Genomic DNA, 26,763 nt, shown 5'->3' on the forward strand with positions numbered 1-26,763 from the left:
AGGACCTAATGACAGAGGTTGGTCAGGAGGAAACCTTTAGAACACCTGCAGTACACACACACACTCATGTGCGCACACACACATGCACACACAAACACATGTATACACATACACACACATGTGCACACACAAATATGCACACACACACACAGTACCTAGGTGGTATAGGTCGGTCAGGGGGAACCTTTAGGACACCTGCAGTACACACACATGCACACACACACACACACACACACACACCTCTCCTTTCACCTCACCCCTCACCAGCATCCAAGAGCCATCTAGAAAACTGATTTTTGATATTCATGAATCTGATATATTGAACCAAAAACACCGAAAAAAAGAAGGCTTGTAGACAATGGAACCTTTAACCTGCCTCTTGGAAAGAAAATTCTCCTTTCAATCCGGGCGGTGGTGGCGCACGCCTTTAATCCCAGCACTCGGGAGGCAGAGGCAGGCGGATCTCTGTGAGTTTGAGACCAGCCTGGTCTACAAGAGCTAGTTCCAGGACAGGCTCCAAAGCTACAGAGAAACCCTGTCTCGAAAAACCAAAAAAAAAAAAGAAAATTCTCCTTTCAACGCCCCTACTTTACAGATGTTCAAGGTAAATCTTACATAAACTAGAGAGAAATTTTTAAAAAAACAAAAAGCAAACACATCAAGTTGTGGATGCACGGGTTCTCATGGTGTGATACTTTTCTTCACCTTGGATGTTGCTTCATCTGTTTCTATGTGGGAAACGTACCACAAGGCACTTTCGGTACAGACCCTGGTGGCTGTGTTCCCACAGCTAGTCAATAGCAAGAATTCTGCTGACACGCTGCTCCACTTCTTGGTATCACGGGCACAAGGCTGCTCTTCCTGGGTTGCTATTCCATGCAGTTGACAGCATCTCCTGGCAAGAAGTTTCAGGCAGCTTCCTCCAAAGGTATCATAAGCAATATATTTATTTTCTGGGGTTACGAGAATTTCATTTGCATAAAATAGAATGAACAAATTTCAAAAAAATTCTATCTTTATAAAAGAGAGCAAATGGACTGGTGAGATGGCTTACTGGGCAAACACATGTGTTGCCAAAGTCTGATACCCAAGATAGATCCCAGAACCCATTTTTAAAAAGCCAGATGTGGTGACACACATCTGTAGTCCCAGCATTCCCAGTGAGAGGCGGGAACAGGAGAAGTGCCCAGGAACCAGCCTGGAGTACACAGAGCAGCAGAGACAGTTAAAAAACGGTTCCACCTCAACAAAGTGGAAGACAAGAACAGACTTTCACATCCACGAGTGTGCACACAAGCGCACGCGCGCTCACACACACACACACACAGTGATACATAATAAATAAACAAAAAAGGTAGCCAACACTAGATGTGTGCCACCTTCCTGCTTCCCAGAACTCTGGGGAGGAGATAGGGGGTCTTAGGTCTAAGGATGGGGTATTCTCCAGAGAGAGACTCGGATGGGCTGGGAAAGCAGGAAGCCGGAAAGGAAGGGACAGAAGGAAGGTGACAAGAAAAGAAATTTGGCAAATGATGGTGATTCTTCTTCCCATATGAAATTCATTGTGCCCCTTAATCTCTTTCTCATTTGTGCATGAGATGCCAAACCCACCACAAAAGCTAAGGTGTTCGAAGACAGTCTCAAAACTGTGACGATTATGTCCAACTGGTCCCTGAAGTTCTCATAACTCTGCACACTGAATCACAGAGGGTGAAGTCATCTCGGTAGAACTGGGCTGCTGATGGTGATCAGAAGTGAAAACCATTACCCACTGATTTAGCCAAACTCCCAACACCAGAAAAGTATCACACAGAGCTTAGGTTTCTGAGGTTGTTGCCAAATTCAGGGGCAATGAGGGAAAACCAAGTTTTTCTGCTATGGTTAGAGGGAGGAGTCTGGTCTCCGCGGCGTCATATTGGCAGAGAGTCACCACACACAGCAAGTCCATGAGAATTAAGAACTTCAGAGCATGTCAAGCCTGGGCGCTCACTTGGAGTCAGATCCTCACATTGAATGTCTCTGTTTTTACTCCGTAAACAGAATCTGGCCGGCTGCTCTGCCTGCTTCACTACTAATTCTGAGTAGGGGGTCCAGATGCCGCCCCAAGTCAGGACCAACGGGACACCGCTGATTTAACTCAAGAGATTCAGCTCAACACCCCAGATTACAAGATTACAAAAATGCTGAAAAGAATTTGGGAGCAGACCTGGCTGCTCAAGGTCAAGAATAACAAACAAACAAACAAAAACCCCCTCATCTACCGTTTCAAATTATTTTAAAAATAAATGGTGCTTTGGAGTAGGGTCCTTACAGAATGCCATTTTATCTAATCTGCTAATCTTCCGGACTTCTCTTGCCAGTTTTGCTTTGAGCAATTGTGTATATGGTGTTTATTTTCTCAGTGAACAAATTGGAGCCTTTATAACCAAATTCCCCACATTACTTGGCAATCGATACTGTTATGGCTTGAGTCTGAAATATCCCTCATGGTTTCAGCATAGATCTATTTTGGGAGGCTGTGAAACCTAAGCCAAGGAAACGGCCCACTAGAGGCGGGTGGGTCTTCAGCTCTCTCGGCTAGCACTCCTGCTCTGCTTTCTGGTGGGCCAGGATACACCAGCCTGCACAGCACGCTCCAACCGCCATGGCCTGAGCCTTCCTTCCTTACCACAGGGAACTGGAACCCTCTGAGACAGTAAACCAAAACCAAAATCTTCCCTTCCTTACATTGTCTCTGTCTGATGTGGTCACAGCAACACAAAGCTAACAGCTGCCCAGCCAACTGCTCTGCTAAGAGAAGGCGGAGAAAGAAAAGCTGCCTTCCAGCGAGGGTTGAGCCACAGGCACTTGGCAGGTGTGCGTTCCCTGCAACCATGAGCAGCCTGCAAAATGGCCATAGAGCACATTCAAGATGCTGCAAACAAGCTTGTCTGATTTCAGCTTACACAGACGTGAGCCCCCGTCACAGCCCTTCCCAGGGACTGTCAAGTCTTCTTGGTGAACCTGTTTGTCAAAAGGGAAACCCTTGTGGGTTACTGACCTCTGCCCAATTCTTTGGAAGAGACAAGGTTTTACACAGATGAAGAGCTGATCTCTATCAGCTAGAGAACTTCCTTACTTGGAAATGAGATTTACTATCTGTCGATTACCCTGCCAGATCCAGGGACAAGCGGAAAGTCTGAACGCGAGGCGGGGGTGAAGGGGGGGGGTGCACAGTACTTTGAAGCTTACATTGAATAACCAGGAGGATTTTAAGAAGTGATTTGCTTATGTCAGAAAAACAACTCTACGCTTTAATTTTCTGGGTGAAGATACGTAACGAAAGCAAAAATCATTTTTTTATTACAAAGTTTCTCCTCTGTTTTTCAGTGATACTGCAAACCATTGTGACATTGCTTTATATTTTTTTGTGTTCCTTGACCCACATAGGGCGGGCAGTCAGTGGGTCCTTCCGACATGTGGGTCCTGGGTACGGAACCCAGGCTGTGGCTTTACCTGCTGAGCCATCGAGCTCATCAGCCCTTTGCTCCTCATGGCAGCTCAAGCTGCACCTACCTGGCTGGGTTAGGCATACTTGAGGGTGGTTACATTAGGATGGGCACGTACTGCTGGGACGAGTTAGTAAGGCACGTCACTTCCTTTGTCCACGTAATGATGCCTTCATTCCTCAGCAACGTGAATGGACATGACAGGACAACAGGGCACTGACCGGTGTGTATGTAAAGCAGAGAAAACGATATGGGGATGCTATAGAGCATCACATTCTAGTTTTATATAGGTTTAAAATTTTCTGTTTGTTTTCAAAGAGAAGAAATCTTGATTTTTTTTTTCATTTATCTCTATTTGTTTTGAGTTTATTTGTGATGGGGTCTAATGAGACGGACCAGGATGGCTTTGAATTTGCAATCCTCAAGCCTCAGCCTCCTGAGTGCCTGTATCTTTTTAATGTCTTCCTTAACATTACTGTGTCCCTCTAAAAAGTCCAGGAGTTCTATAAAAATACCCTTAAGAAAAATACCTAGATACTAAGCAGCACTCTGTCTCAGGCTGCAAAACAATAGAGTACTTTTTCTTCTTTTAAAAAAAAAAATTTAAAATGTGTGTTTGAGTATATCTGAAGAATAAAAAATGCTACTTTCACCTCCTTAAATCAAAATCAAAAAGGAATCACCAAACATTGAAAAACAGCAAACCAATGAGATGCTGGGAAAAGGCGTAAGCCCACCCAAGGGATAACAAAGGTCTGACTGGAAGTGCCGCACCTGCTCCCATCCAGGCCTCTCCGGACGCTGTACCTTTAAGAGAGACTTCCTGATGAGGCAGAGAGTTCGGAGTGCAGCTTCCTGGAGACCACATACATAAACAATAAACTCTGCTGAAGAACTGCAGACAGACAATGCAGCCCAGGCGTCTGTGACATGAACCAATTACGAGGGCTGACAATAGCCAGGGCATTTCCAGCAGGAATGCAGATCTCTGATAAACACAGGGGGAACCTGTTACCCACACACCTGCACAAACAACACAGCTCCTGGCCTCGCATCCCAGGGAGAGATAGTTGTCTCCAAAATCAGGGCTGTTTTTTAAATTATCATTGTCCAGGAAGAAAGAAGTCAAAATTCTTCTAAAAGCATCACCACCCACTAAAAGCAACTAAAGAGGCCCTCTTGATTCCAGGCTGACCAGCAAGGCCTGGGACATCTCTAACAACCAATGGTGTGTGTGCGTGTGTGGTTGCCCCAAAGCTAAACTCCCTTCCTGGGTCTAGGGAGTGCCTAGCTCAGAAACCAGAACCCAAATGTTACTGAAGAGAAAGCCCTGCCCACTCACTTCCCAGGCTTCCTTGTGGCCAGAGCAGCAGAGCTCTAGCTGAACTAGGTGCTCTCCTCCTATGTCCAGGTCAGCGGGAGGGAGGCTGGGCAGCCAGGACCCTGCAGAGCTGGCTCTGTACAGGCAATGGGGAACCTCAGTCAGAGGGGGCTGTGAGGACAGATTGGAAGCCATGCTCTATTGCAGGTGCTACAACAGTGGCATCTCCCCCACCCAGCAGTGGCTGCAAAAGTATCCTTAGGAGAACCTGTTAGAGGTGTTATTTGGGATCCATCCTGATTCCCTGATTCTTACAAGTCTCCCTGAGCTACCCTGAATTCACTTTCTACTTAACGGAACTATGCTTTATTGCTAAGGGGTTAATAGCGGAACACAGATCAGAGAGCCAGTCCAGAAATCAAGGGCACAGAGTAATTCTGAGTTCCAGGACCAAGCGGCTTCTCTCATGCTTACACTGTCTCTTGACCTTATGCCCTGCGTCAATTGGATCTAATTCCTCCTGGATCTTATCTCCTACTTTCCTTCCCTCCTCTCAATCTGAGGTCACAGTTTCTGTTTCTCATTAGGCTCCTTCCTGTCTCCTGAGTTTCTGCATCTGCTATCTCTCCCCAGAAAGTTCCTTTCCAGCTCCTCACTGAGCAGCAAGGGCATCGTCACCCTGCAACACCAGCTCTCGGGAGGCCTTTCCAAAGGACTGGGCTCCACACCCCAACTCTTATTCTCCGGCAAGATACCTGTTGATTTCCTTTGCAAAACCAACCACATCCTGTGATTAATTCATTTCAACAACAATAGCAAACACCACAGCCCGGGGCTTTCTACTCGCCAGAAGGCTGGAGAAGTTCCTTTAATTTGAAGCCACTCTGTGCTTTCTAGTCCAAGTTCACTGACACTCTTTAGGCTTTGGAAAGATTAAGGGAGGTGTCCAGTGAGCTTGGTTTGACAGAGATGAACAAAACCTTTAACCTGGATTTGTATCAGGGACTTTTCACCACAAGATTCCCTTAGGCAGTGAGCTGACAAACACCCATTGCCACGCAGGTGCTGGGACCTTGAACCTGGTACTCCACCCTGAAGAAGGCGGGGACAATTTTCAGGCTCTCCCCTGGAGAAATGACTCCAATGGGATGCAGAAATGTATGAGTATTGCTAAGCTGAGGAGAGGGGTCCAAAGAAAAGAGAGAGTGAGGGAAAGGGACAGTATAGCTCATTGAGGGAGCTAGTGGCCTACAGAAGGGCCAAAGCAAAAAGACCGTGGCTGAGAGCATTGGAATCAAGGAAACACACCAGCATGCAGGGCTCAGAGTGGCTGCACAGTCAGAGAGAAACTCATTTTGTCAAGGACAATGGCATGAATATACAAGACTGATCTAATACCGGTAGGGTTGGTAGTCACTTCCTCTATATTAAAAAATCCACAGACATCATTGTATTAGCTAAAAGCCAGAAACTGTAATCACAATTTTTTTTTAAAAAAGGTCCCATTTCTGTCTCCTGCCTCTCTTTACCCTGAAGAAGAAGCCAAAAAAGGTCATTGCTTTAACAGCACGCTAATCCTCTTATGATGTGAAGGTCCTCAGAGCTCTAGTATACGGAGAAAACCAGGAGCCACCCGCGTTTTGATAATGACAATTATCCCTGTCAAGACTCCCGTACCGGGCTAACAAGACCCACCTCGGGCTCAAGTCATCATTAAAAGCAAAAGCTGACTGCTGTTTTCCTAAGGGTGTGGTTTGGCCAAACGGGCATCTGGGGGTTGAGGGAAGAGACCCCGCCATGACTCTCTCTGATGTTGTTTTCCTTCCCTGGGGTAGTGTAACAATGTCTGCTCCTTCGTATAAAGTCCCCATGGCAAACCAAAGTAGGATTCCACCAGAGTTCACCTGGGGAGCCAAGGAGGTGACTAGGCTCCCAGAGCAGGGGCCTATAATAGCACAGGCGGCCTGGAAGCAGCTGCATGGAAACACCTTTCCTCACCGTGGATGATGATGGCTTCCCCATAGCCACAGAGGTGGAGTCCCCATATATGCCAGCACTTCACAGAGCACCCCTGACCCACCCACTGAAGCCACATCCAGTTAGGGCAGAACTGCACACAAATGGCTAGAAGGAGCAAATGAAATCTCAGGGCAGGGCCCAGGGACCCTTCCACCACCTCCTCCTAAGAGGGAATCTCGACAGTCAACACAGCCTGTCTAGTGAATAGAGCTACGGGCAGCTTTGCCACAGTAAAAAATCATTAGGAGGGGCTGGAGAGATGGCTCAGTGGTTAAGAGCGCTACCTGCTCTTCCAAAGGTCCTGAGTTCAAGTCCCAGCAACCACATGGTGGCTCACAACCATCTGTAATGGAGTCTGGTGCCCTCTTCTGGCCTGCAGGCACAGGCACAGACAGAATATTGTATACATAATAATAAATAAATAAGTATTCTTTAAAAAAATCATTAGGAGGCCGAGCATAGAGGTGCACGCCTTTAATCCCAGCACTCGGGAGGCAGAGGCAGGCAGATCTCTGTGCGTTTGAAGCTAGCCCTGTCTACAAAGCGAATTCTGGGATAGCCTGAGCTACACAGAGAAATCCTGTCTCAGAAAAAGACCAAACAGCCAACCAACCAACGAAACAAACAAACAAAAAACAGTCATTGTGAGTACTGACAATGGCTAGGCTACTTCTAATAGGAATATAAATCTGTACAAAGAGATGCTGCTGATGTTAATGTATGTGCATACACACATATATGTGCACACACATACACATACATATATGTGCACACACACATATATGTGCACACACATATATATACACCATAAGTAACAAGATGTTTGTTATTAAACATATTAGGCAGCATTCTATAATGTAATCAACATGGTTTTATTATCTGTTTTAATTTAATATAAGAATTTGTTAGGGCTGGGGGCTGGTTCTCTGTGCTTGCCCAGCATGCACTGGGCCCTAGGTTCCGTCCTTGGTACCACATAAACTGGGTGTGAGGGCACACATCTGTAATTCTACCGCATCAACTGGGCGTGATGGTACACATCTGTAATTCTATCACGCAGGAAGTAGAGGCTGGAGGACCAGAAGCTGAAAGTCAACCCCAGCTGCACAGTGAGTCTGAAGAAAGCATTTTACATGAGCACCTGTTTCAAAAAAAGGGTGTGTGAGTGAGGAGGGAACCCCAAGAACAGGTATCTGGGGAGTGCTGGTGTAGGGATTTCCTACTACTGGCAGGTACAATGTGGGGGTTACATAACACAGACCCTAATATCTGGGCTGCCCCACATGAGCAACAGGCTTGTGAGAGTCACCCACTATGTAAGACCTGGATTTCCTGGTCTCCATAAAGGGGAAGCAACAGCAAATTCTCACACTGTGCCAAACTCTGGTATAGTCTGATGCATTTCCACAGAAGCCTTCTAAACCCCTTGAATTCAAGCCCCTTGAATCACATACAACTACCAGGCACATTTTACAAATGGGACAATCCAAATCTCAATGATATTAAATAACCACCATAGGGCACTCAGCCAGTCTGATGTGCAGGAAATCTGACCTTGAGCATGTAAGCCAAGCCGTAGCACACTGAGAAGGACCCACCAGGCCCCTCTGCAACGACAGAGTCCACCAGTGGATGCTAAGGAGCCATTTTCTCACCACAGACCCTTACTGCGCTTCCGACTCCTGGACGCCATGAACAGAAATGCCTCCTTGTGCGGAGGGACTTCTGCACAGCAGCCACAACGTGGGATGCTTGCTGCATCCCGGCTGTCCGTCACCATAGCAACGCCAAGGCAGGGACTAGAGGACACTGGGGTTCATGGTTAGTAGCCACAGAGCCTGTCAGTGGAGGCATCTACATAGCTCCTACTTCCACTCAGGCATGGACACGGGATCCGAAACATCCTCTCAAGTCCTCTAAGTACCATGCTCCCTCTCATTTCTTCCCTCTTTGAGAGCCTAAGATGGCTGTTTCTATACCAGGATAATGACGGGGTGTCCAAGGAGGACAAGGAGCAAGACCATGCACAGAATATAATTGCTGCAGCTAGTGACTGGCATCCTGCATCTGCAGCATGTTCAAGGCTCCATGTGAGCCCTGCTTACCTTCTGCCTGATCTCAAAAAAAAAAAAAAAAAAAAAGACGAAACTACGTGGACACATGACGAGTGGTAGCATCGTGGGTTTGGAAAATGACCTCTGCCCTCAGCAAACTGCCATCTAAAAACAATGTCCCCCCAAAAACACCTAGATGTGACAGGGGATGAGTAATATGGAAACCCAGAGAGGCCACATTTGTCTGTGGCCTGACAAGGAAGAGGCAGATTGTGGACAGGTGGGGCACTCCAATAAAGCCACCCAGGCAGGAAATGCATCAGACCACATGTGGGCCCTGTGAGGGGTGACAGGGGCTTCCTCCCTCCTTCCCCACAAACCACTGTCTTGCCCAGAGTCCCACATCCAAGCAAGGTAGCCTTGCCGGCCAGCACGGCACAGGCTGACCCCTCAGCGTCAGCACACGGCTACTCTGCACATACTAGAAACAGTATGACTCCTCAGCTGGAGAGTGTGAACCTCTGTGAAGTGTGGACACTCATCGGGCAGGCAGGGCCCACGACTCCGCAGCTCTAACCAGCCTATGGAGAGCATTTTGAGAGCCAACTAAGGAGGCATGCAGTGGCTTAAGAAGATCGTCTCCTCCCCCACCCCAAACTCATATTTCCTTGTTCCAGCTATCAGGACAGTGCCTGGGATTTCTAAAAGAAATCCTGAGCTAGAGAATGTGTGTCCTTACAGCTCATGAGAGCCTAAGACTTCTGAATGCTCTCCTTTAGCTAATGGAATAGGTGACAGTTCCCGGAGAGAAACCTTGTTTAGATGATATAACATTTGCCTATCTAGCACACATAAAGCCCTAGGTTCAATTCCCAGTACCACATAAACCTGAGCATGGCAGTGCTCACTTATGATCCCCGTGGATGGAAGGTGCGAGGGTCAGAAGTTCAAGGTCATGCTGCCTCCATCCACCAGCACTTTTGCTCAAGGCTCTTCCTCAGCCACCTTGGATTGCCAGCCCGAGGCAGGCATGACTATATTCCCAGTGCTGGGACATCTGCTCACTAAGCTCACTGTAGTGACAGGGTCCTCTTGGGGACTTTAGCACCTCCTCACCCATCACAGGTTATAACTTCCTCACGTGACAGGCACTTTAATGAAACCATGATAGCAAGCCCACACCAATTTTTGATGACTGAAGCCAGTTGCCAGTCCTATCACACAAGCAGTGGGAAAAGAATTGCTTGCGGTGGCTCTTCACCTTGCCACCATAACCCGTCAGATCATAAGAAATGAATTAGCAACTGTAAGCAAGAGTAGCCAAGTGAGTCTCTGAGTAACCACAGCTCACAGACAGACAAAAATGTTCTTCATCCTCTAAACCAGAGAGAAGAGGTCAGGTCCTAGAAATCACCCCAGCTGAGGAACAGAGAGCAGCTTAGAGGAAATCTCAGCAACTGAGCTATCTCTTCTGACAAATATGGGCACAGATCCCGGGAGAGGCTATTTATGAAAATTGTTAAAACAAAATTAAGTGAGATTCTTAGAGTCCCTTCTTCCTGCCTGCTACTAAGGACTTCTTCAGCTCCTTTGCCCTTTCTTAGCACCTGCCCTTTGAGATCAGTAGCAAAAATACTTCTTACTAAGTTTTAGAAGTCTGGGGCCAAGAGCATAAAATTATACAGAAATATAAGAAGACAGATTTAACATTCTAAAACAGAAGAGAGCAAACTGAGGACAAGTGTGTCCAAGGCACATATGCCAGGCTCTCAGTCACTCTAAATAATGAGATGAGAAAGGGGCTGGAGAGATGGCTCAGCCGTTAAGGGCTAGGCTCACAACCGAAAATACAAAATATAAGAGAATGGTTTTTAAAAGATAGGGTAAAGTCTGTGAGAAGAGACGGCAGGAAATTTCACTGTTTTGAGAGTCCAAATGCTACTTCTGAACACTTGACAGGGTTTCAGCTTACACCGCAAGCCCTCTCTTCCTGGGAAGTCTTGGAAATTGTCCATAAACTTTGTTGCCTCGTAGAGATCCCTCCTGATCACACAAGTCCCAGGGTGGGAAACTACATACCATGGAACAAAAAGTAATTTTTGTTTATTACACCAAAAAGTCCTTTTTAAAAGCCAACCACCATAGTGGTTAGTTTTCTTTGCCAATCTGACACAACTTTGAATCATCTGGGAAGACAATCACAATAAAGGGTTATCTAGATCAGGTTTGCCCATGGGCATGTTCACAGGAGGCTATCTTGTTTGCTTTCATTAACTTAGAAGCCCCATCCACCATTCTGTGAGCTTGGATCCTGAGCTGGGAAAGTGGGCTGCAGAATACGGTGTAAGCACTGATTTCTCTCAGCTCTTGATAGTGACTTTGATGTGACAAGCTGTCTCAAAGGTACCTGCCTTAGTGAACCTGGGCCTGTGAACTGAAACGAACCTTCCGGCCCATGCTGCTCCCCATCAGGCAATGTAACACAGCAACAGAATGATACCGGAACACTATTCTTTCTACTGAAATGCATCCTAAAGACCTATGTGTTGAAGGCTTGGTCCGTGAACTGGGGCTGTTGGCAGAACGAATGTGAGCTGCATCTAGGGAAAGGAAGTTAGGTACTTGGGACAACATTGTAACCCTGTCCCCTTCCTACTTCCCTCTTTCCTTCCTGGTCACCATGAGGTGAGCAGCATCCTCACAACATGCACCTGCCATAATACCCTGTGTTGCTACAGGCCTGGAGTGCCAGGCACAAGCAGCCATGCCCAAATAATGAGTCAGTATAAGCCTCCCCCCCTTTTAAGTTGTTTACCTCGGACATTTATCATGGTGACAGAAAGCTATCTCAATTCACAAATTCCTAATACAAGTTTTCAGTCTGTTGCCCTTCACATTTCAAGTGATCGCTTACAACAGGTTAATTCTGTAAGTGAAGAAAAATGAGTAAAAAATTTTTTTTCCCTGGGGCTAGTTAGTGTTTTTGTCAACAACTATGTAGACCTGAGTTAGATCCCCAGTGCATAAACTTTAAAAAGCCAGATGTGGTGGTGTGTGTGCTTATATAATCCTGGTACTGGGAAGCCCAAGAAGACAGGTTCCCGGACCTTTGTAGCCAGCTAGCCTAGCCAGATATGCCAGCTGCATATTAGTGAGAGACCCTGTCTCAAAAGCAAGGTGGTGGCAGACCTTTAAGCCAGGAGTGGTGGCAAACACCTTTAATCTCAAGGCTTGAGGCAGAAGCAGGAGGATCCTTGTGAGCTCAAAGCCAGCCTGATCTACAAAGCAAGTTCTAGGTCGGCATTAGTTACACAATAAGAACCTGCCACCTCCCACCAAAAAAAAAAAAAAAAAAAAAATGCAACGTGGTCAGCTCCTAAATGACACCCACGATTAATATTGGACCCAAACATCCACATATGTATATGCATCCCAGACAAATACAAATACATTCACACACACACTCTCACACACACTCACACACACACTCACATACACACTCATACATACACTCACACACAACACACACACACACACGCACACACACACACTCCCATGCACATTTTTGTTATTCTTGTTGTTCCAATTTTTAAACTGATCCACTGAGGCCAATAATTTCGAGAGTTACCTCAATACCTCAAAATGAGTTGATCATTTTTTCCCACATCAAAATCACAAGCAATACAAGAATTTGGTCAGTGACACAGCACAGAGACAAACAAAATAAATCCCAAACTGAGACAACCCCAAACTTCACAAGATGTATTAAGACTTAATTACCGCAAATCATCTGGACTTTGTCTCCCATGATCCAGGTTCTGAGTCTATTGCTTAAAAGTGGAAAAATACTGGGGGAAGGGAAAGGTGCTCTACACCAGAAACCTAGAAACGGTGTTAGAATGTCTTTCCCACACTCCCTTCCCAGGTAATGCACCCCTTGGCTGTGCTGCCCACAGCAATGCTGCCTGGCCGTGAGATCCTAGGCTGAGAAACCAGGCAAGAACGGGCCGACTTGTCTAACACTTAATCACAGACCCGTGGGGAACTGATATAAATTATTTAATCTAATCCCCAGAAGAACCTGAAACATTTTGGCTAAGGAGCTTGAGTCTCTGTGAAGCTGATCACCTGCCCAGACTGGAAAATGGCAAACCCACTTGGACTTGATTCTCTGGCTCCAGATGAATGGGTTGAGAGAGCAGCCCTCTGACTACAAGCCAGCTGGCCAAGGCCAGAGAGATGAGCTGACCAATCAGAACTTCCTTAGGGACGTTCAGATAGGACAACTGAAACAATGCTGTGAGCTATGGGTCAATCAAGGCAGAGCTGGCATCGCCATGTACCCAGAGTTAGCACCGCCATGTACCCAGCGGAGCCACACACAAGGATAAAAGCCTGGGGACAAGAGCCCAGGTCCCCACAACTGAGTATTCCTTTATTAAATAAACCATCACTTTCTTGGAGCAATAGAGTACCTGCTCTTTGCCTAGAGCTCCATTTAAAACGGCGGAAAGAAATCTGCAGTGCTAGTCACCCCCAGCAGAGCCGTGGCTGCTGGGAGCATCTGGCTGCAGAGCACAGTAGCTCAGATTAACAAGCAGCATAACTGCCTGTGAGTGGGAGGCCAGTAGCAACCCCAGGGGGTCAAGCCTGAAGTAAACCATGTCCTAAACTACCAGTTCACAAGAAATATAAAGGACTGAAAAACAGGCTAAATGACAGCCTAGGATAGGTGTAGAGTGCACGTGCACGCGCGCGTGCGTACAAACACACACACACACACACACACACACACACACACACACACACTGACACACACGATACTGAAGTATTTACCAGTCAAATACGAGACATATCTATAAGCAGCTGGTCTGATATTTTCAAAACATTTTAAAAGGTCATAAAAAGAATGGGGCAAAAGGACTATCTGAGAATAAAATATACAGAAGAAACCTTATAACAAAATCTTAACCCTTGATTAGATTTTTTAAAAAATTAAGAAATAAAAACTCCAGAAGGGTGCACTGTCCGATCCTGAGAGATTCGTGGGAAACTGTGCAGGAGAGCCAGCTGGGATGGTATGAACAGCCAATGATGGGAAGTAGAGGGACTGGTAACTTTGCTGGATTTGACAAGAACGTGGCCAGCATCCTTGTTCTAGGCATCCAACTGCTGGAGCGTTTAGAAATATAAAGTCACGGTATCTGCAAATTTTGAAGTGTCAGCAAAATAAAGGCGCCCCCGTGTCCACAGTCAACCAACAAGTAAAGCAAACACTAGCAGCTGCAGATCTGGAGAGGAAACACTCAATGTTCTTGTCTTCCAGCTTTCCCACGTGTTTGTCATGATTCATGATAAAAATGCTGACAGCACGACACACACTGTAAAAATGATAATCATGTTAATCCCCTAGGAAGGAACCGAGTGAATCCTTTCAGTAATCACATTCAATACTCCCTCCCCTGCTGCTGGAGCAAGCATGCTATATACATCTTCAGTTTAGCACCAGAGAAAGCTGCTCTTGGTTTTAGGGTGCACACTGCACAGAGGCCATGGCGTGGTCTAGCATCCCCAAGAGGACTACCAGAGGAAACAACAGTAACATGTCGCTGAACACCTGCACTGAGTCATACGGTTTTCTCCCATGCCCTCTTCAGTGAGGTTTAGGTGAACCTGCATAAATTAAAATGCATAGCTGATACATCATTGTACTTCTCTTAACTCAGATCAGAGCTTTGCTTCTATTAAAAAAAAAAAAACCCTCCTCTCTCCGTTAAAAAAAATCAGCCTTGTTTCCCCCTTTTTTCCTAAATGGGATGTTAGATCCAATCAACCCCGAGGACACAGAAGCACATTAGCAGTATTCTGACGCACAGAATGTTCCTCCTATGCTGAACGTGGGTTAGCCAAGCAGTCGGGAACTCGCGGTACACGCTGCTGCTCCAGTGTCAGAGCCAGCTGGTTCTACTACCAGCGCCATCTGCAAGTGGGCAGGAACAATCACGCACAAAAATTGCTAGCCCACGACTTGCAGATCTCTACAGCTGGTGAATGACAATGAGCCCAGTTGAACCCAAAACTCAAGCAAGAGAAGAATTCTATTACCACACGCACACAAAATCATTCATTAAAAATGAACTCCTGTGTAATCACACTGCAGTAAGGTCTGGGCTTGAAGTGTATACATTTCACTTATGGAGAATGTCACTTAGAAGACATGTTCGATAATGGAATGTATTTTACATTAAGCTAAGAACATGTAAAGAGCTAGTAAGTAAAATATATGTGCGAAATACAAATGAGAGGAGCAAAAGATACTTAATATCCATGAGACACAAGTCGCCAGAGTACATGTATACACACATATACATGTATATAGAGTACATGTATACACACGTATACATGTATATAGAGTACCATGTATACACACATATACATGTATATAGAGTACCATGTATACACACGATATACAGAGGCACAAAATTCAAATAATAATCCACAGGAGGCCCACACGTGGCTGCACACTAGTGCCTGCCCACGCTGGCTCTACGTGTCTTCTATCCAGGAAACAAGTCAAACAAAAATTGCAATTTTCAGCTAACTGGCAAAAAGCAGCTACTGATCAAACAGAACTGTCCCCAGATCTGTCTGTCTGTCTGTCTGTCCCCTCCCTCCAGGGTGGGGATACACTAGGCGCTGAGACAAGGTTTCTTATTACAGACCAGGTTGGCCGCTTGTGGCCACCCTCTTGTCTCAGCCTCCTGAGTGCCGTAAGCCATTTCAGAATACAACCTTCAGGCCTGTTATTCTTTAACTCAAGATGATGATGTTTGATACATATTCTTGCTGAGTAAGATATTCTTTCTCCCAGCAAACTGCCAGGAGCGAAAAGACCCAAGCCAGTTACTAAATGAACAACCTCTAATCCAAAAAGGGAAGTTCAGAGTTGGGGCTACCTGAAGTCAGAGGCCAGGGACGGCGACAATTGCCTACTTTTTACTGTACGAGGAGAAATCAGGAATAACTTAGTGAACAAAAATTGTTGGCATCTGCCCAGTGCCTCCTGAGTCTTCTAGAAACTAATCTACCCCTATATTGCTATGATTACAGTAAAAGCAACAATGGGGGAACAGAGTGACCCTACCCCCTAGCCACTTATTGGTTTAGGAGTATCCACCTGACAAAGCTAGACCAATGAGAATTCCTCACTAGCAATTCTGTGTGTGTGTGTGTGTGTGAGCATAGGAGTGTGTATGCATGTGCGTGTGCGTTTCTGTGTGCGTGTGTGTGTCTCTCTGTGTGTGCCTCTGTTGTATGTGCTTGCATGTGCATTTCTGTGTGTGTGTGTCTCTGTGTGTGCATGCGTGAGTGTCTATTGTGTACATGCATTGTGTGCATGTGTGTGTGCATTTCTGTGTGCGTGTGTGTCTCTGTTGTGTGCATGTGTGCGCGTGCATGCACGTGTGTGTGTCTGTATGTGCATGCATGTGTATCTTTGTGTGTGTGTCTGTGTGTGGGGGTGTGTGTGTCTCTGTTGGGTGTGTGCGTGCGTGTGTGTATGTCTGTGTATATGTTCATGTGTGTGTGTCTGTGTGCGTGCGTGTGTCTTTGTGTGTATGTGTGCGTGTGTCTGTCTCTGTTGTGTGTGTGCGTGCGTGTGTGTATGTCTGTGTATATTTAAAAAGATCTGTCTACTGGGGCTGGAGAGATGGCTCAGTGGTTAAAAGCACTGACTACTCTTCCAGAGATCCTGAATTCAGTTCCCAACAACCACATGGTGGGTCTGGGTCATAACCATCTATAATGGGATCTGATGCCATCTTCTGCTATGCAGGTATACAGATATTTAAAAAATAATTTAATTAAAAAAATAGTATCTTCTGGGAACAGCCAGGCATTGTAGCACGCACTTGTCATCCCTGCACTGAGGGCGGAAGGGGACAGACAGACAGACAGGGCTTTGGTTAGCCCCATCCTGGGCAAATCTGCATGATCTCATACAGAGAGAGACCCTGCAACAAAAACAAAGGCCGATAAGCCTGAGAAACGACCTTTAGGTAGTATTTTGACCTGAGTACACATGCACACTGTTTGCCTAAATTTTTTTAAACTTATTTTTGAAGGCTTTTTTCTGTGTTATTATTTCAGGGGGAGCATGTCAGCACACATGTGAAGGTCGGAGGGAGGCACCTATGAAGCCGGCTCTTGTCTCCCACCTTCCCGTGGGCTCCAGGTACCAAAGTCAAGTCTTTAGGTTTTTACCACCCTGCCTCTTCTCACTCAGTTCCCAATTTACATTTTGTCACTTTCAGCTACGATTCCCTAATTACCCCCAAAGTTCAAGCATCCTTTAACCAGCAGAATTAGGGAACCAGCAGGAGATTAATTGAAGCTAATTAAGTAACTACATAAGGCAAACAAAAGCAGCTACAAACTCAGTCTCAATTGTGCACTGAAGAAGTGACCCCCAAGTCCACTCTAAACCCACAGGTCTGGAACACGGCCAAAACAAACGACAAAGGCTCGAATCTAAAGACGAGCTGCGGTACACCTGCCACACCTCTGGTGTCAGCAAGGCAAGATGACAAGGGCTGACCCTCCCAGGTATCAGGCTATACTCAGGGTGGCTGCTCTGCTGTCTGAAGAAAATGAGAGAAGCAGGATTCAGAGGAAACCAGATATGGGCGTGGGCAATTTCCCTTTTAAAGGGCATCTCACATCAAAGAGACATCTATTAAATGGGTATCCCTAGAAAACGTGCCCGTCAGGTATGAGGACACCTTGGCAGTAAAGACCTAATATGCTCTGCACACTTCCCTAGGAGGCGTTATTCCGGACACTGTGCACACCATCACTAAGCCTCGGGTTTTAAAAGATGACTTTATCATCTCCCCCATAAGGATTGGATGCTGACATGTGTCCAGGCCGAAGTCCTCTCTCTGACATTCTGACCCCAAAGCACTTGGCTTTATCACTTAAGCTTCTGTTATAGCGGCCAAGGATTATTTACCAAACTCGGAGTCTGGACTATCCAGGGGCAGCTTATAGTAAAATGCCCAACCACAAGTGTGCATGGTGGCCTCCTATGCTCTCAGAAGTGGGGTTAGGGGATAAGTGTGGACACATGTCTTTGGTCATGAGACAAGCAGGCCTATAGTGTTTAATAAATGAAGCTTGCCTGAAGACAAGTGCAAAGCAGCCAGACTAGTCAGCCATAAAGGCCAGGCAGTGATGGCACACACCTTTAATCCCAGTGCTAGAGAGGAATATAAAACGGGAGGAGACAGGTCTCAGCTCAGTCTCATTCTGAGGCTTAGGGGAGGCAGGGTCGCCATTTCGGTCTGAGGTAATGGGAAGAGCCAGTGGCTGGCCGCTTTGCTTTTCTGATCTTCAGGTTGAACCCCAATATGTCTCTGGGTTTTTATTATTCATGCTACATAGGCCCCTTCTGTATATCCAGATTTTATCAGTCCTCAAAGGCCTTGTGTGACATCAGTTGACAATGTTTCTGAGCAGGGCCTTCTAGCTCCAAACCCGGCTAAATATACCTCCTCTTGCTTTATAGCAGACTCTGATAATGGAAGGTCTTCTTTAGTTACCATGCTTATCCTTTTGCTATTTATAGGTGCAGTACACCTCATCTCTAGAGAATTCAGACATGACAAAAAGTCTGGAGGCAACACAACCATCCCAGAATCTCTCAGCCATCTCAGACGATCCATCAAGAGTGATAGTTTGGGGCTGGAGAGATGGCTCAGAGGTTAAGAGCACTGGCTGCTCTTCCAGAGGACCTGAGTTCAATTCCCAGCAACTACATGGTGGCTCAAAACCATCGATAATGAGATCTGGTGCCCTCTTCTGGTGTGCAGACAGAACACTGTGTGTATAATAAATAAATAAATCTTAAAAAAAAAGAGTGACAGCTTCCCAAACTTTTCCTATGTGTTTATTCTATATGTTACTATGTATGTATCATCTCCCTTCAGAAAGAACTGGATGACTTCTCATCGCTTTTCATCATGAAAGAACTGATCACGTTATAGACAGCACACTACACGCACACACTGTCTCCCTCACGTCATATGCACTAGTCATACAACCACACTGCCGAGAGGACAGACTCCGAGGCCAGGCTAGACCCAGGGCCAGCAGGATGGCTGAGCGGGTGAAGGCACTGGCCGCCAAGCCTGACTATCTGAATCTGACCCTTCAGACCCATATGGTGCAAGGAAGAAACCAAGCCCCACAAAGTTGTCCTCTGACATCCACACACGCTCATTGGCATGTATGCACCCCTCTTGGGCCACACATCAATCAATCAATCAACCAATAAGATGTAATTTAAGCCCCACAAAGGAGCACCAGACTGAGCTCCCAAGGTCCTGATGAGGAGCAAAAGGAGGGAGATCATGAGCAAGGAAGTCAGGACCGCGAGGAATGCGTTTACCCATTGAGACGGTGGGACAGAGCTAACGGGAGACCAACAAGTCCAGTTGGAATGGGACTGATGGAACAGGGGACCAAACCGGACTCTCTGAATGTGGCTGACGGTGGAGGAGGACTGAGAAACCAAGGACAACGGTAATGAGCTTGAACTCTACAGCATGGACGGGCTCACTGTGAGCCTTGTCAGTTTGGTTGCTCACCTTCCTGGACTTAGGGGGAGTTGGGAGGACCTTGGACTTAACATAGTGAAGGGAACCCTGATGGATCTTTGGCTTGGAGAGGGAGGGAGTGGGGTATGGGTGGAAGGGAGGGGAGGGAAGGGGGAGGAGGAGAGGAGGAGATGGAAATTTTTAATAAAAAGAAAAGAAAAAAAAAGATGTAATTTAAGCAAACTGGGCCCCTGTCTCATCACTGTGGAACTCTGGTGATGGTTCTGGCTTTTTTCTCACCATCTGAGGATTGAGATAAGATCATGTCCACCAGATCATGTGATGCTTACATGCAATAAGTCGTCAATGGACATACTACATCACTATTGCTATTTTTTTTTACTACTTTTGTTATTTTAAAACATCAGTTAAAATGAATGGTTTGACTACTTTGTATTTCCTCTTTGGGATGGCTTATCCCGACCCTTCACAATTTTTTCTACCGGGTTTTTTACTTTGCATTATGCCAAGCCCCTTGTTTGTTTGGAAAGTTGGCATGAGACAAATAGCATACATATTTTTACCACTTGCAAATAACTTCACATGGAAAAGCCGTCCCACGAAAGTGCCACTCAAGGCATAGTTAGCTGGAGTCTGGGCGCTACTTTGCGATGTGTGGTCACAAGCAAGTCACTTCTGTGGAGAGGCAGACATCTAAGACATAAGGTATCACCTCAGAATTGCAGACTTTCGGGTCATTAGGAGAGACATTATCTGGGTGGCCCAGGCCCCAACCCTAATCCTAACCCATCAGTTCCCTCTTCACTTGAGACGGTTTGCATTGACTTCATCACCAGAAGGCAACCAGAGTCCTGACTAGGCCTTCAGCTTCAGTGAGAGAGCTGAGGCTATAATGTATGTCCTTCTAAACCCAAGTGTCTCCACATGTCTTCCTAAGAGAAACAGCCAAGGAAATATCTAAATATCTGTCCCTAGAGAAACAGCCAAGAAAATATCTAAAATGTCTCCTGCAGTCCGCGGAGCTACCGCGCCTCCGGCACTGCTCTGTGGACAACGTGTCCTTGTGAAGCATTTCCCAGCTCATCCGCAGACAAGAGCAAGAACGCCATAGTTCCATGGGCCAGGGAAGCAGCTCAACGGTTAAAGCACTTGTCAAATAACTGGAGTTTGGATCCGTGGAACCCGCAAAATGCCAGGTGGAATGACAGCCTGTCTTAATTCCAGCCTTGGAAGGCAGAGACAAGGAAGAATGTCACAGCCTCTCTCTCTCTCTCTCTCTCTCTCTCTCTCTCTCTCTCTCTCTCTCTCACACACACACACACACACACACACACACACACACACGGGGGAGGGGGGGGACAGACAGACAGACAGAGATCAGAGATTCTGAGCTAAGCACTCTCACAACCAGAAGAGGAACAAAGGTACAGAGGATCAACACACCCTTCAGGGCCCCTCCTCACTGCCTTTCTCCTCCCGCTCTGATCTATCTTTCACTCTGTTTTCAAAGTCCCCATCAAGGCCAGCCAAACAATGCTCTCAGTGTCTGCGTGTGAATACATCTGCGGCACCCTGGGTCTGGTGAAAGATGGGCACAGTACCACCCCTTGCTGGGGCTGGAGACACACCTAGTTTCAAGAGTGGGAACTGCGGGGAGGGCAGTGAAGTGTTTGCTAACAAGGGCAACCTGGAGCAAGGCTAACCAATTGTGTAAGCGAGCAGCATGGCTGATTCTTCCTGAACCTGGCAACAGATGAACTCTTAAGGATACAGTTAAGAATACCCACAAGCCTGATGCTTCTCGGACCAATGATGCAGATTCTCAGAGAGGTGACGAGGCTGCTGTACAATTCACTCTGCCAGGCCTTTGAAAGCATCGCGATACCCTCTCTGATCTTTGGCTACTCCTAACCCTCAGATCTTTCCCACATATGCTCCCCTCTTCACCTCATATCTAGATCATGTGGTCATCCATCTTTCCAGTACACTACTCACAACCTCTCTCTATACCTCAGCCCTCCTTTATGACAACCGCCCAGGGCCCGGGTGAGCATGCGCCACATCCTCCTCCTTCACAAGCTAAAGAACCACAGAACTACAAACGCTTATACTACAAAGATTTTTGCTACCACACACACAAACACAGCAGATTTGTTAGCACATAGAGTCTGAACCCTTCCTCTCTAAACAGAGGAGGAAACTAAGTCTTCCAGGGATGCTGTGCTCTCGGACCCCAGCCTGGGAGAGTGTTCACAACCCAGCCTTACGGACCCGAGATGGACTTTGCATCACAGATCTGTATCACGAGATAACCCTGCAAAAAGGCAAAGGTCCACCTCCAGGCACACTGGGTGCTTCACAGCACCATAGAGCCAGTACTTGACACTGTCATGATAGACCGTGACATTTTCACAGGAGTCCCCTACAGCCACATGGTCTGTGTCCAGGACAGGTGATGTCACCCGTGCATGAACACTTAGGTGCTGCCCCCAGGTGAAGGTTGTTAGGAGAGCAAAGCGTAGCGCACCACGTCCCCACCAGGGGACAGGACCACTCAGGACAGACACTACTTACCCCTCTGAAATTCCAAGCTTTGGGAGAGGGAAACATTGAGAAGTTGTTCTGCCTCGGCCGCTTGGGTCTAGAAGAGAAAAACCAAGTGTTACCATCCAGGGATTAGATGCACAGAGGAGGTTCTGCCTCACCAAGAGGAAAGCCCCCTGGACGGACGGCTGGGGGCATGAGGTGGAGGACTCTTTCAGAGACTTCAGTGGCTACTTTCACCCCCAAACCCTGCTTGGCCCCACAGCCTCACAGAAGAGTCCATTGTCTGCCTGTGAAAATCAAACCCACAGCAACACCAGGATGCAAACACATGTCAGGATCTCTCTTCCTTTTTAACATACAAACAATTCCAAACAGACACTACCAGACAGCTTCGATTCAGACAGGAATTCTTCCCCATTGCACACAGGCTGAGGAACCCTGGTGTCTCCATGAAGGCCACACAAGCTCTAGGTTTTAATTTTTTTATTATATTTAGATATTCTGTGTGGAGGGTACAGTGTGCCATGGCACGTAGTTGGAGATCAAAGGACAACTTGTGGGAGTCAGTTCTCCCCGCCATGCGGGTCTTCAGCGTTGGCAGCAAGTACCTCTGCCTGCTGAGTCATTTTACGGGCCCGGCCATGCTTTTTTTAAGCGAAGGTAAAATAAAAACATTTTCAGGCAAAATAAAAGATGTGAATTTGATGGGAAAAAAAAAACCTTTGCATGGTAATAAAGTAAATAAAATTCAATCAACTAGAGCACAAGAGGGAATTCTGTAACTGGCAGTGAGCACAGCCAGCCTGAATACAGATGGCAAGGGCTGTGCTATGGAGTTGTAGCAGCAAGAGGGGTTCAGCTCTGCAAGACCGTGTTTCTGAACCACAAATTTACTCCACCGCTCTGGGGTAACAGCTCCTGCACCTGCAGGAGGCCTGCTCCCTTTCTCCCACCCCGGCGCTCTATCGTAGAGTCTCAGCAGCGCCTGCGCTGTCTTCGGCACTGTTCAGCTAAGCCAGCCCCGTCAGCTTTCAGCTCCTGTCACTTGTGTGTCTTCAGAGACACGTTTCCCAGCTGAGCCTCTTGAAGGAGACCTGCTAAGCTAAGGTTCGTGCCTCCCGAGAGGTATCATAAAGGGGCAGCTTTGGCCAGTGAGTGGGACACAGAGGCTGGGGCCAGATCTGCTCTGGATAGGTCCCCTCGAAGGAGAGTGTAAGGGTTGGATGAGCTAAAGCGCTCTGTCCCAGGTGCCTGGTACACAGAAGACAGATGATAAAAGTGCCCTGTCCAGGGTCAAGCCTGGGGATGTTGGGTTACTGCTGAAACTCGCACGCAGTGTCCAGTGCTGGCCTCCGTAAACCTGTTCCTAACATCTTCTCAAGATACACACAACAGAAAACAGCACACTCCAGGAGGGCGGCACAACGTGAACAGAGCTCTAAGAAACAGGACAGGGATTGGGGTGGGGGGGTGACTAGAGAGGCTCCACAAATTCTAGAGCCAACTGGGGACAGAGAGAAGGCCTATGGGGAGAATAGAGTTGAGATTGACAGAAGCCTCGGGGTGGAGCTGAGGGTGCACAGATAGACACCAGCAACAGAGCGTCTATGAGTCGTCTATAAACAGAGGAAGGCCCCTGCCAGGACAAGAAGGCACTTGAGGGAGGGTACACTGTGGGGAGACAAATGACAGATGTCCTTCAAGGAAGTAAGTGGAGGAGGTGGGAGGCAAGAGGACTCAGTGAGTCTCCCTGATGATGTTAGTGTAGCTGAAGACAAGAGCTGAGGGGCGCTTCTCCGAAAGTGAGGCAGGAGGCTTATTTATACAGAATGGGAGTTGACGAAGTTCCCAACTTAAAGTCTTGAAACCATGACTTCCCTGAAGTGGGCACGCCGTCTGTCTTTTTACGATCCACTTGGAGAAGGCCAGATGACAAATCACGATCTGAATACTTTCCTAAGCATTCTTGACATCTGTTGCCAGACAGCCCAGGCCAGCAGTGCTGCCCACTCTGGCAGTATGGGGGAAGGGCGGGGGAGATGAGGAGAAACAGCATGCGCCAAGCGCCCCTCCTCTCCCTTAACCACAGGGCACTTACTCAGTGCACACGATATACCAGTATCAGAGCCGTCGGTGTTCTTGCCCCACTGACAGGGCAGGCACGGCAGTCCAAACTACAAACACCGAAGCCAACTGTGAGCTGCTGGAATCAACAGAAACAGAAACAGTGGGGCATTTTTAAGGGTGTTTTGTAACAGCGGTTCCTCGACAATCTGGTGTTGGAAACATTTTAAAAAAAAAATATCCAGAGACTATGATGACCCTGAAGCCTCTGGGGACATGTTTAGAAGCCAGGTTCTCCATCCATCACGCCAACTGCATCTGTCTGAACTGCAGCATGCTTGCAGCGTGAGAGGTTTCCTGGTATCCTACTGAAACCCCCACCCTGAGCCTGCAGGTCACAGCCCAGCAGAGCAGCTCCACGTCCCTCCACAACGAATTTTTTTTTAAGATTTATTTATTATGTATGCAGTGTTCTGCTTGCATGTATGTGTGCACGCCAGAAGAGGGCACCAGATCTCATTATAGATGGTTGTGAGCCACCATGTGGTTGCTGGGAACTGAACTTAGAACCTCTGGAAGGTCAGCCAGTGCTCTTAACCTCTGAGCCATCTCTCCAGTCCCCTAGTTTTCTACTCTTTAAGCAAGCGGCAGGCTGTTATTTTTCTAAAGTTCTGCCTGGGGAGCCCCAGTTCTTTCCTGAGTATGTGTTTTTCTAGCCAGGACTCTGTTCAGACTACCTTCCCACCAGTCCCCTAGAGAGTTGTCCCCAAGTCAGTGTGGAATAAGACACCAGAACACTCTGCTCGGGAAGAAAATGGGATCTGGTCACATCCTCTACACTGGCCTTCACCCTGTACACATGGGGCTCCTGGGTACCACTATTAGACACTGTTGTCAAGGTTTCCTTTTAGCAAATCAACACTTTTAGGGCGCTTGCTGCATGCCAGGTACTTACTGTATGGACAGCCCTATTAAACATTAACTCATTCTGTCTTCCAAACAGTATCTTATGAGTAGGTACTGTTGTTACCCCTACTTCACAGATGAAAAAACCAAGGCTTTAACAGGTTAAATGATTTGCCACAAAGCACAAAGCTAATTGATGGCAAAGCCAGGAGATTTGAACTCTGGCAGTTCTCACTCCAAGGTGCACAAAAGAAGCACACGATAAAAACCACTGCAAAAAAAGAATAATATTGTGAAACTATTATCAAAAGCAATTTACAGATTCACTGCACTCTCTACCCAATGGTAGTTCCTCCCCAACTGAAAAATCAAAAACCCTGAAGTTCACATAGAAGCACAAAGACCCCAAATGGTTAATGCCAACCTTAGCAGATATAACGGTGCTAGAAGTTTGACCAAGTCTAACCTCAATCTCTGTAAAGTAATTGTGACAACAGCGGCTGCTACTGTCCCAAAGACAGAACCATGGGGTAGAAGAGCCAGAGATAAACCCACCTAGTAACTACGAGACACAGTCTGAAAATATACAGTATTTATTTATTTGGGTGGGGGAGTAATGTCTGTGGCACACACATGTGAAGCCCAGAGGGCAACATATGGAGTTCGTTCTCTCCTCCCTCTCAGTGGGTCCAAGGATTGAACTAAATCACAGGACTTTGCAGTAAACTCCTTCACCTGCTGAGCCATCTTGCTGGCCCCAAGACTTCAAGATATAAGCACAGGCAAGAGCTTTCTGAAAAGGACTCTAATAACACAGAAAATCATCCCAAGAGCGGCTGTTGAGATGGCTCGGTGGTTAAGAGCACTTTCTGCCTGGCAGAGGAGCTGGGTTAGGCTCCCAGCTCTCACACGGTGACTCACAACTGCCTGTGACTCCAGTTCCAGGGGATCCAAAGCCCTCTTCTGGACCCTTCTGTTCCAGGCACACAGAATGCACATACATACACGCTCTCAGACTCTCAGACATACATACAGGCTCTCAGATGTACATGTAAAATAAAAACATCTTTAAAACACTGAAAAACAGGATGCATAAAACTTAAACGATTAGCAATAGATACTCTCTCTAAGAGAAGAGACTACTTTCAGAAGGCACCCTGGCAAGTACCCACAAATTGAACACCCAGGGTAAACAGAACTGAAAGGTAAACACACGCACACACACAAGCACGCGCACACACACACGCATGCACGCAGAAAGAGAGAGAGAGAGAGAGAGAGAGAGAGAGAGAGAGAGAGAGAGAGAGAGAGAGAGCGCACAAAGGAGGAGCTGGGAGATGGCCCAATCTGCAGCATGCTTGCTGTGTCAGTGAGGACCTAAGTGCACAACGCCAGCAATCATGCAAAAGCATGCTTTTGTAACCCAGCCCTGGGAATGGGGAGAGAGAGGTGGACACACAGACACGTACACGTGAACATACAGGCAATAATAATAACAATAAAAGCCATCAGTCTTAGAGATTTTCCTACATCTGCAAATGAAGAGCCACAACAGCTGGGCGTGTCTGCTGGCTCCAGCCCTTAGGACGTGGAGCACCAATCCTTAGGGTGGCAGTTCAGGGCCGGGCGGAGCCACAGCCTTGTTATAGAGAGCCATAAAGACGGATGAATTTTCTGAGTGCACATCATAGTTAACTTACAGTATAGTTTGTAATGCTTGTTTTGTTAAGATAGGAGACAGGATCTCT

The 26,763-nt window shown here is 46.9% G+C and overlaps 1 protein-coding gene across 1 annotated transcript in view; it reads right to left on the minus strand.

Annotated features, from left to right (window-relative positions):
• The window catches only part of Arhgef3 (Rho guanine nucleotide exchange factor 3), a 297,984-nt gene that overhangs the window by 171,179 nt on the left and 100,042 nt on the right, over positions 1 to 26,763 (minus strand). The window contains 1 exon segment of the mRNA XM_038350075.1: positions 22,073 to 22,139. Coding sequence (XP_038206003.1) covers positions 22,073 to 22,139 — 67 coding nt within the window.

The sequence above is a fragment of the Arvicola amphibius genome, chromosome 12, assembly GCF_903992535.2.
Source record: "Arvicola amphibius chromosome 12, mArvAmp1.2, whole genome shotgun sequence".
Lineage (NCBI taxonomy): Eukaryota > Metazoa > Chordata > Mammalia > Rodentia > Cricetidae > Arvicola > Arvicola amphibius.